This window comes from Cylas formicarius, unplaced genomic scaffold (assembly GCF_029955315.1).
Source record: "Cylas formicarius isolate icCylForm1 unplaced genomic scaffold, icCylForm1.1 PGA_scaffold_7__23_contigs__length_41026272, whole genome shotgun sequence".
Taxonomy (NCBI): domain Eukaryota; kingdom Metazoa; phylum Arthropoda; class Insecta; order Coleoptera; family Brentidae; genus Cylas; species Cylas formicarius.
This window is the reverse complement of record NW_026844352.1, coordinates 40,398,092-40,409,509: the sequence shown is the minus strand read 5'-3', so window position 1 is coordinate 40,409,509 and position 11,418 is coordinate 40,398,092. Positions and strand designations below refer to the sequence as shown.

The 11,418-nt window shown below is 37.2% G+C and overlaps 2 protein-coding genes across 2 annotated transcripts; both read left to right on the top strand.

The window, feature by feature from the left end:
• Nucleotides 1-5,251: 5,251 nt before the first annotated feature.
• LOC132705385 (protein C1orf43 homolog) lies at nucleotides 5,252-6,455 on the top strand. Its single transcript, XM_060675940.1, has one exon. The coding sequence runs from the start codon at nucleotides 5,724-5,726 to the stop codon at nucleotides 6,453-6,455; it is 732 nt and encodes a 243-aa protein (XP_060531923.1). The 5' UTR covers nucleotides 5,252-5,723.
• An 856-nt stretch (nucleotides 6,456-7,311) lies between these two features.
• Nucleotides 7,312-10,977, top strand: LOC132705384 (mitochondrial 2-oxodicarboxylate carrier). The gene is made up of 6 exons (XM_060675939.1): nucleotides 7,312-7,452; nucleotides 7,521-7,732; nucleotides 7,797-7,859; nucleotides 7,908-8,180; nucleotides 10,106-10,287; nucleotides 10,344-10,977. The coding sequence occupies exons 1-6, from the start codon at nucleotides 7,389-7,391 to the stop codon at nucleotides 10,459-10,461; spliced, it is 912 nt and encodes a 303-aa protein (XP_060531922.1). The 5' UTR covers nucleotides 7,312-7,388; the 3' UTR covers nucleotides 10,462-10,977.
• Nucleotides 10,978-11,418: the final 441 nt, after the last annotated feature.

Genomic DNA, 11,418 nt, shown 5'->3' with positions numbered 1-11,418 from the left:
GCAGCGGCATCGACGCGAACCAAATTTTGTCCTTGTGAACCGTCCCCGCGCCCCGCACCCCGAACCGAAACCGGCAACGGTCAATAAGAAAGCTGCGAGGGTCTCCCGGGCCTGACGACGGCGTTTCGGACCGCCCGCACCAACCGACCCGGTTTCGGACGGTTTTTTTTCACGATCCGCGCCAACAGATGTCGACAAAATTTGAAACTCGTCGGGCGCGCGCATTTGCTTTATAAAATGTACTTAAAATTATAATTTAATTAATGGCATTACCAAACAAAGATTTTCGGAGTCGGTATTTAAAATGAACTTTTGATATTATAAATAATGGAATAGGTACAAAACAAAACACTATCAATTTTATGACATAATTATACATGTGTTTAATAGAATAACTTATTCCGATTACAGTGACGTAACTAATAATAACTAAATAATTATTTAAAAATTAAAGTAGAACAAATATGACGCGACACTCTAAAGTAAAAAATTATATAATTATTCTAAATACTGCTGTATGTGATTGATTGCCTCTGAAAGCCTTTTCCGAAAGTCCACGACATTATTACAAGGAATTCTGTACACGCGATTTTTTAGGTATCTTCAAAAGACAAAATCCGTTAAAGTTAAGCCTACCTTTTTAGCATTTAATAAAACCAATTAGGTTAATTATCAAGATAAATTGAACGCACGGTACAGTTTGAAAAGGGAATGAAATGGGAATTATGAACAAGAGACTTAAAAGTAAACACGTTCTTTTTCCTAGAGCAGAAAGTTTATGGGCTAAAATGAATCTTCGTAGTTATCGCAAAAAGGTAAGGCAGACGCTTGCAATATACCATGATACATGACATGGTTACGACTGGGGCAGAAACCAAAAGATTTTTATAACATTTGGATTAACCACAATGTCAGTAATCTCATGACAAAGTAATAACAGAAATATTAATAAGAGAAAATATTTTTTCATAAACGATTGGCTGGAGTAGACGTGGCCAAAACTAGTCGAGTACCCTGCTGAAGCTTTCGAAGCGAAAAGTGTGTGGGTGGAAAACTTTCAAAAGAACGTATAACAGTGTTAGTAGCTGCCAATATGAGTGGGAGAGAAAAAAGAAAGCTAATCGAGATTGGAAAATCAACGATGTTTGAAGAATATCAAGCACTTACAAGGCAAACAAGTCTACATGGATGACATCGCAAATTTTTGAAGAGGATATACGGAAATGGGATGCAGAATTAAAGGGGAGAAAAATATTACTTCTCTTAGATAACTGCCCTGCACATCCCCATATTCCAAATCCACGGAATATTGAATTGGCATTTCTTCCAACCAAAACAAGTGTTGTATTACAGCCGATGGACCAGAGCATAATAAAAAGTTTTAAGAGTCGATACAGGAAAAACATTTTAATGGAAATGATCGAGTCCGAAGACAAATTTTCCATTAATATGCTAGATGCAGTCAATTTTATTAGTAAAGCTTGGAAAGAGGTAACAGTAGAAACAATTCAATACTCCTATCGTCATGCAGGACTTATTACAGAGACAGAATACGAACAGGAAGATGATCAGCCACTAAGCGACTGGATAAAGCAGTTTGAAACAACAATTACGTTTTACGTTATGGTGATGGATCAGGATTTGCCTACAACAGCAGACTTGACAGAGGAAGCCATATTACAACAAGCAAGAGGAAGAAGAAGATGAAGAAGTTGATCTGGGACCACCACCAACCATTTAACAAGTCCTATATTCAGTTAAGCTGCTAGATAATTTTTTTATGTATCATGGGGAAGATGTCCCTCTCGAAGAAATGGTGAAAATACAACCCAAAGTACTACGAGATGCGTATTATCATACTAAAAAAATTCAAAAGAAAATGACTGATTATTTGAAACATTAAATGTAGTTCTTAAATATTTATATAAAATGTTTCTAAGTAGATGTTAAAAATATTTAAATATTACCTATTATTCTTCAACCGCCTATAACTGCTTATAACCAAAAAAAAAAAAAGCAGTCCCTTCAATTTCGCTATATAGAGTTTTCGACTGTGTCTTTTTCTCTAAAACTTAAAAATCAAATCAAATACTTTCATTTAAAACGAAAAAAAGAAAAACTACCACGAAACTACTTATTCCAGTAATACGAATTCTGTACTCGCTCACTCACTCGAATAAAGCTTTGGCATAATTAACAATTTGAATATATCGAGTTAACAAATTATATTTAAAATATAACTCTTTTGAATGTTTTCCGTCATTAGGGAACCTAAACGGAATCGAATGACGGCATTTTGGCAAAAAAGCAATTAATCCAAACCACAAACAAGCACCGAAATTCTACGAAAATATAAAAAAGTGTGAATATTTTTTTATTATACAGGCGGCTTATTATAAAAATAGTTTTTCCTAAAAAAACGATTTTTTCTTAGGCTTTTGAAGCAACTGCATAAAAGTGAACTTTTACGGTTTTTTTTTTGCGGAAAACAAGTCTTTGGAAAAATGTGTTTTTCTACACTTAAAAACTAAAATTGGGTCCGTGGAAGAGGCGAAAATATATTACACAGGGTGGTCACAAATGATAACAAAAATGTTTTTTTTTAACTCAAAGTATCTGTAATACGACGAGATGTTTTAATGAAATCTTGCACACATGTACATGTATCAAGGGGCTTGTTTAGTGCATCACTTTTTTTTTTAAATATACCAAAAATATTACGGTGAATTTTCCTTTTTGTTGTTGAAAAAATATTATTAGAATATATATTTTTTTAAATTTGCAATGAAGTCCCGGGAAAAGTTGTTAATTATTGGAAAATTAACTCCAACGGAAATCAGTTTTTCGAAGTGTATATATTACACCCTATTTTTGTTTAGATTTTCAAATCTACTTTACTATCGCAACTCCAATATTTGAGACACCCTGTACTTGTTTTTCGCGTCGGAAACCGGACGAAGAAGCAAAAAAAAAAAAAGCGAATTGCGAAATACCGACCGCAAGAATTCCTAAAACATTTCGGTGAGAGGCCAATAATTATCGGTTCCACCAAATTTCACAGGAGAACACTTTCTCTTCCGAGAGAAAAAAAAAACGAATCACGACTCGTCAAAATAAATAAGAACTAAAAGTTCAGATTTTCATGAAATTATATATTTTTACATGACAATTGTTTCGACAACACCGTGTCTTTATCAAACATATGATAAAGACACGGTGTTGTCGAAACAATTGTAATGTAAAAATATATAATTTCGTGAAAATCTGAACTTTTAGTTCTTATTTATTTTGATAAATGAATTTTCATCAAGTAAAAGCCGCCTCAGTTCAATTCACGACTCGTCATTAACGATCTAATCCGAATAAACGGGAGCGAGTTCGTTTATTATACAGGGTAGTGACAAATGACTATAAAAAATGTTTTTATTTAATTAAAACTACTTCGTGTGTTTAAACACCATGTACTTAGCACTTTTATTGGATTTGGATTTGTATCACTTCATATGTTATACAAATTATTATATTTTATTTTGAATCTGACTAAACCAATACAACATCTTACTCAAGCTTTGTTTAAAACATGAATTACTTAAATTCAATATAAAATCAGCAGGTAATGCCACTAAATAAAACCTGTTACTAACTACCAAACATTTCCTACATAACCTCCATCTTTGGCAATGCCGGTTGTAATTTTAACTTACTTGCAAGATATGCGTGAAAAAAAAAACTAACCAATAAAACTGTTGCCCAGCCAAAGGACACAATTTTCATTTGACACTTAGTTGCCACCTACTTTTTTAAAAAGAAAAAATGGCTTTTTGCAGTGCTGAGATCTTCATGAATGTTACACAAGGAATAAAATTTGATTTTTTTAATTAGAAAAAAAAATTTTTTATGGTAATTTGTGACGACCCTTTATAACATATACTCTCGCCGCAGACAGTTCAAAGTTCAAAAAAGATACAACTACCAAACTATAAAGTTCGGATATAAATTGTTACTTTTAAGAAAATAATTTAAAACGAATTCAAAAATATGTCGTTCTATTCGGCGCGCCTTTTTGGGCAACCCCGTATACTTAAAAATAATTTCCGCATCCTCACAACGTTTGCAACCTTTGTATCCGCCATTTTCTCACAACTCAAAAAAAATACCAATCAGAATTTTGGGGAGCAAAAATGCAAAAATTTCTGTTTCATAAGTACGATACGTAATAAACAAAAACCGTGGGGGGCATTCGCTTTTTTACGAAATTATAACGTGTAGAAGCAGAATGTTTAAAAGTCCGGCGCATCCGCCAAAATATGGCATCGGACATTCGGCAAAAACCAACCAAACCGAAAACAAAAATCACCTAAACAACTTTGCGAGACCAAATTGCCGTTCGAGCGCAGCGTGGTTTGAAGAATATTTCGATAACCGCGTCGAGAGATCGTCGTTATTACTTACCTAGATCTGCCGTAACGCAAAATTAAATTGGAAAGAAAAAACGGGCTTCGCCACCTCAGTGAAAGCACAATAAATCATCGATACGGCGTCTCGCGTATGCAGCACCACCAGAAAATTTGGCGGCAAACCGAACTTTTTCGACGGCTTCCGATAAATCGAAAGATTGAAAAAGGCGTCACATCTGCTTACGTCATCAACCACGCATAGTGACGAAAACATAAAAAACTGCGATATTAAACCGCAGAAACAGCCAAAAACCCGATATTTTCAACGTATTTTACGTTTTATTACGCCTGGGCCGTTTAATGCAACGTATACGGCGATGCCAGTGTATCCTACAAATGGAGTCCGTGTGCGTTGTATAGCTTGCCCATATGAACAAAGCCAAACTTCGAAATTAATTAATCGACCTTACCGTCGGTCGGAAGCCGTTCGAAAAATCACCAAAATTTCTTCGAAAAATTAGAAACACTCACGAAAAGTTTCGAGGCGTACGATCCCACCGAATCCGCGGAAAAAAATCGAGAACTTTTCACCTCGTCCCCAATGCTTTTCTTATGGCAGCCATTTGTTGGCAGTTATACGGAAAGTATACGGACAATTTGGCGTTTATTTTTTCCGCGCAAACTAAACGTTGGCCTAACTCACCGCGCCCAAAATTCAATATCGTCGGTCGAACGGGATCCGAGTTTCAAATATTACACGGTGACATTTTCTATCAACTAAAATACAAAATATTTCTTACCTTGCGAAGCTTAGAAACTACTACAACACGGCTTCGTATCTGCGCCCCACGCCACAAAATACCGAACGGCGAACGAAGTATTTATTTACTGCGGCCGCTTATTGGTCGCGTTCGAACTTGGCGGAAAAAGCGGGCCAATGCGCGACGCGTCGCCCAAATTTCTACACTTCTTTTTCGGACCAATTAAATTTCGGCTACGGATCGCGCACAGATTATTATGAACTTGTGGCCGCGTCGGGAGAGAAACGGGCGGGAAATTTGCGTACGAAACGGAAAGGTAATTTTTCCGTTGGGATTTAAACCACGTGTTAAAAAAATGTGGATACTGAACTTGTTATCGTCGAATAAATGACGCGAATTGAGTTTTCGTGGCATAAAAATGCATTGATCACAGAATAAAAAAAAACGATCGTTTATCTGTGCAACCGACCAAATAGTAACCGTCTCTTGCCCCAGTGAGTTATTTAAAATGCGAAACATAAAATGCGGGTTTTCTGGCTTAGCGTTTAGATGAAACTACAACAAAATGTCGGAAGAATTGAACGGAGTGGCAGTAGTCATAATAATCGGTTTGGGAGCGTTGACTGTCATCCTGCTGTTTATTTTCGCCAAGCGCCAGATTATGAGGTTCACCCTGAGGTCGAGGCGCGGGCCCCACGTCCCGATCGGCCACGACGGCCCGAAATTACTAAAACGGGAGATCGAGAAGAGATTGGACATCATCCCGCGGATACTGTGCGAGCCGAAACTTATCGCCAAAGCGGACCCTCGATACATTCTGTTCCCCGGGCAACAGATACCCATACATTACTATAGGATGAAGGCGGTGGACGACGTGAAAGTTTTGGAAGGCGAGATCACGAAGCAAGACTCGTGTTTGGTCCGCCATCCCAGCGAAAACCTACGGGCTTACCTGTTGACGACTTTAGCGGCTCCGTTGGATGGTACCGGACAGCGACTCATTCACCAGTTTTGCGATTTGTATGAGCACGCGAGGCACGATCCGAGCCACTTCGGAGACGAAGAATACCAGCAGTATAATCGGCTGTTGTTGAAACTGGTGGACGCCGCCAAATTGCTAAAGTCGTACAACAGCCGAAAGTCGTCGCCCAATCGGACCCCGCAGAAGAGGCAGTTGCAGGACAAGGAGAAAAATTTAAATTTGAGTTACAATGTCGATGAGGTTTTGACCGTGCCCGATTCGAGGCCCACGACTATATCGGTGCCCCTTTCTTCAGATACTGAAACTTCGGTTTGAGATTAATGGTCCTATTAATCCGAGAAAGTTGTGGTTTATTTCGCTCCATTATGAAAATATATAGAGAGGAAGAGAGGTACTATGGAACTTACTACTTTAGATCTGGTTTGTAAGAACGTTGCAGTAGTGAGCTTTAAATATTACATTTTGAAATAAAAGCTTTTTTTTTTAAATATTTCATCAAGCTTTTATAAGACTACCTAATTGCTTTTGCAAAAAATTAAGAGCCCTAATCGCTATTAAAAAGTTATTTAACATAATATTAAAAAGCTGTAGAGCGGAAAGTAAGTTTCTGACGTCAGTCTTGTGAAATCTAGTTTTCCGCGTCTGCGGTTTGTGGAGTGCGTTATTCTGTGCTATAAATAAACGTTCGTCAGTGATGTAAGGAAACGCAGAAATCATACTATTTTTATTTCTATGGATTTGATAATAGATCAACAATTATGTGATGGTGTGGGCAAGAATAAATTAATAATTTTCATTCTTCAACATATTTTTTTTTAATGAACTCGACACAGGACACGAAAGTGTTGACCTACCAAAAAATGGAGGCGGATGCCGCGAATGTTACGGCGTATTCTGTGGTTATAGTAAAGAGGCTCTAGGATCTTGAACTAAACATAAATTTTAGATAATAGCCGAGGAAAGTTATTTTTCTATGGAAATTTTTGGTACGTCTATTTATAAACGATCAAGAAAATCTATATTTCATTTGTTTTTCGAAAATATTTTCAATGAAAAAACTAGTGAGTATGGTTGACACAACTTTTATCTCCTCGTTGAACGATTTCCCTCGTATTTGATTGTTTCAAGTGAAATCAACAGCTTTTAAGCAGACAATGGAATGTCGTCAGAGGAGGTTATTTATATACTGACTAAATATTCGCACTGTTAGTCGGGAGATTCGCAGGTTCCAAAGCTTTGTTTTACAAGATGCCTTCTATTAAAGAACTGCTGAAAGAAGGCGCGATTCAGATTGGTTCCGGAGGATCGGCAGGTAATTTAAAAAAAGTTTTTTGTAAAGCATCGATGTGGTGTGTACTTTACGTTGCATTCAATTGTTAGGATTCGTGGAAGTGTGCATAATGCATCCTCTAGATCTAGTTAAAACAAGGCTTCAGATTCAATGTGGTAATTCCATGCGAAAGGGGGACCCGAAATATTACTCTGGCGTGTTTGATTGCTTGCGAAAGATGTACCTCCACGAAGGTATAACTTCTTATTGGAAGGGAATCGTTCCCCCCATTTTGGCGGAAACCCCCAAAAGGGCGGTGAAGGTAAGAAATGTAAAGCGAATTTGCCGATCGTGGCCGGTTACCACCGAAATTTGTTGCTTTCCAGTTCTTTACGTTTGAACAGTATAAACAGTTCTTTATGTTTGGCGCGTCCGCTCCTACCCCTTTGGTAAGTTCTCTCTGTTTTATTTCCGTGTAAAGATCGGGCTTTTTTCAGACATTTTCGCTTGCCGGATTGGGAGCGGGCATAACCGAAGCGATTCTCGTGAATCCTTTCGAAGTGGTTAAGGTAACCCTGCAGGCGAACCGAGCCGTCGGCAAAGAGCTTCCCAGTACCTGGTACGTTACTAAAGAGATAGTGGGAAAACACGGTTTCGGATTTAGAGGACTTAACAAAGGCGTTACCGCGACCATAGGTCGAAACGGGGTTTTTAACATGATTTATTTCGGGTTCTATCATTCCGTTAAGGGTTACTTGGCCGAGTACCAGGTGAGCAGCAGAATTATTCACCCTGAGGAGTGTTATGCTTTGTCCTCTGGTATTTTGGGTGTTGTTTTTTTTTGCATCGATAGAACTGCAAAATTGAGAAATCTTTTACAATTTCGGGAAACTTTTTCAATATTAATGTTGATGGAAATTTCTATTGAGACTTCAAAAAACCTAAGCCCAAAACTTTTTTTGTTAATATTTTGATTTCTTTAACAAGTTTAAAGAGTAGATTGATCAGCTACAGATTCATAGAGGAAAACAAAAAAGTGTTATTAATTTTTTATAAAATCATAACTGCACTCACTAGCTAACTACAAAGTTATTGTGAATGTGTCATGCCACATGTAATTTAAAAAAAAATATATTTCGCTGTAGTCACTAATGGCTCCAATTCAATGAGGTTGCTTTCCACTTCCATTTGCTGATACCCATTGCTGCTCTATCCATTTCGGCCTCCGCCTTCCATTTTGGTTTTGGTCTCCCTGCCATTTTTTTCCCACCAATTGAATGAGTAACAACTATCACTATCCCCATATTTTAGCCTTTTTTCTTTCCTTTGTAAACCTTAAGTAGCACTTTTTTATCCCGACCATTTTGTTCTGCTTTGTTTAGTGCCCATTCCTCACTCCCATACATTATTAAAGGTCTTATGACTGCTTTGTGTAGTCTCACTTAACCTTTCCTGGATATAAATTTACTTTTTAGTACTACTGTCATGTTTTCCTACTGCCTGGACCCTGTAGGTTTCATTTTTGTGTGTTACAATTGTCAAGTATGGGTTTCTTTTACACTTCTCATCTCTACTTAGTCTTCTTTTCAATGACATTACTTTGTGGTGTCTTTTCTGATATATTAGCATGGATTCTTACCTCCATTATAAACTTTTCTAAGTAAAGGCTAAACAATACCGAGGATAGTGGGTCTCCCAGCCTCATTCCTTCCTTAACTGCAAATTTATCTGGGATTCTGTTGTTAAAACTTACCGTGTTACCTTATTAAAAAACCATACAATAAGCAGAATTCCTCCATAACATTTTTTTCTGAAAAATAAAGTTTTTATTTATAATGGGCCGTTGTCAAAATGATTAAAATTCCCCTTTGTCCACATTTGAGTAGCGATGTTTTGTATTGGTCTCACTTTAGCTTTACTCTTTAGTCCTACTGTCCTGTTTTTCTACTTCCTGGTATCTGCAGGTCTCGTTTTTCTCTGCCTCAATTGTCACGGATTGGTTTCTTTTACATTTCTCATTGATGCTCCCACCAAATGACACTGCTTTGTCTTCCAATGTTTTTATACTTTCTTTGAGTCATTTATTTCTTGCGAGGAGTACCAATTCATCGACAATAGGTAGGCAGTGGTGTCTCTTCTGATGTATTAGCATATTAGCCCCCAAGTGTGGATCCTTGCCTCCCTTATAACCTTTTCTTAGTGAAGACTAAACAGTACCGAGGATAGTGGTTCTCCCAGTCTCATTCCTTCATTGACTGCAAATTTATCTGGGTTCCTGTTGTTAACCGTTACCCCATTACATTCTCCCATAACATTCTTTTCAGAAAAGTAAGGTTTTTATTTATAATTATTATCCAACTTTGAGCACTGATGTTTTGTATTAGTCTCACTTTAGCTTTACTTTTTGATCATTTATTCAATGCATGAGTACTACTGTCGTGTTTTTATACTTCCTGGTATCTGTAGGTCTTCTTTTTCTATGTTACAATTGTCAAGTATTGGTTTCTTTTACACTTCTCATCTCTACTCAGTCTTCTTTTCATTCAGGCTCCAACCAAATGACACTGCTTTGTCTTCCAATCTTTTTATACTTTTTTTGAGTTGTTTACTTCTTGCCCCTAATAAACCACTAACCCTCGATGAATCATCTTAATTCTGGCTATTTCCGAGGGAAAAAAAAATGACGTACTTGCAGGATCCGGTCAAGGAATTCTTCAGAAAAGTGGCCATAGGTTTCGTGTCTGGCACACTGGCGTCATGTATAAATATACCATTCGACGTGGCAAAATCTAGGATACAGGGACCTCAGCCCATAATGGGGCAAATAAAGTACAAAGGTACATTTCAGTCGATGCTCATCGTGTATCGAGAAGAGGGGTGAGTGTTGATGACGATAAGATTGATCGATCAATCGATTGACTGACATTTTGCAGGTATTTTGCCCTGTACAAAGGTCTTATTCCGAAAGTTTTAAGATTAGGACCCGGAGGTGCTATAATGCTGGTGGTTTACGATTATGCTCATTCGTTTTTAACAGAAACGTTTAAGTGATCAAAATAATGTGATTCTTATGGCTTGTTTTACCTAAAATATATAATAAACGAAAAGTTTCGGCCATGATTTTTATTAAAATTAAACTTCGGAAGAAATTCACAGCTTCATTTGTTGACTTCGAATGTGCCCGTGGAGGTCCATCAGTTCATTTTTCAGGCTATCGAAGATATCTGTTAAACTGAAACATAAAATAATTAAATTTTAAGTTGTTTCCGACTGTCGGGGCGAAAAAACTTATGAAAATTGTTTTCTAATTTCTAGAATTGTTTGGTTTTTGCTCTAAAGTAGTGGAGGTGCTCGAACATTATATCAGGCCCGATTTCGATCGCTCGTATCGCCGCTTGAGGGCGCTCATCTAGTCTAACGCACAAGTGAAAACTGCGCTTTTTAGCTTATACTATAGGTAAAAGAAATGAAGACAAGATAATGCTGCAAACTTTGGGAATATTCTCGCTAGTAATGTCACGCCAGTAGTGTTTAACCAATCAGAATTGATTTTGTTGACGGGTTTCCATAGCAACACATGTTTATAGCCGTTGTCATGGTCATCTGTCAAAAACACTTTCTAAAAAATTACAAGTGCGGAATTTTGAGGATTACTTGCCATTGTTAATGTAACATTTATTTCCGAAAATGTTCTAATATCCATTGACAGAGCAAAAACCATTTAATCAAAGATAGTCGAATCCATCCCACCTTTCCAACGGCGTTCATTCCAGCTACATATGTCATAATAGGGCCCCTTTAATTATATTTTTTTCATCCCAAGTCGTTGGACGTTCAAATTTATTCCACGGCATAGAATAAACAAACATTTTTTGCTTTGCTTTGAACATTAAAAATCGGCGCTGGTCGATTAGTTTGTGTTTTATACTGCGTCCTTTTATTAATTAAACGGAGTGTTTTTATTATTTGCCTATTCTGTGACGTAGTCGTGACGCGCCGAATATAGTA

Coding starts and splice junctions, on each gene's coding strand:
- LOC132705385 (XM_060675940.1), top strand. CDS start 5,724: ATGTCGGAAGAATTGAACGGAGTGGCAGTAGTCATAATAATCGGTTTG.
- LOC132705384 (XM_060675939.1), top strand. CDS start 7,389: ATGCCTTCTATTAAAGAACTGCTGAAAGAAGGCGCGATTCAGATTGGT. Junction 7,453..7,520: donor TGGTTCCGGAGGATCGGCAG/GTAATTTAAAAA, acceptor TTCAATTGTTAG/GATTCGTGGAAGTGTGCATA. Junction 10,288..10,343: donor ATCGTGTATCGAGAAGAGGG/GTGAGTGTTGAT, acceptor GACATTTTGCAG/GTATTTTGCCCTGTACAAAG.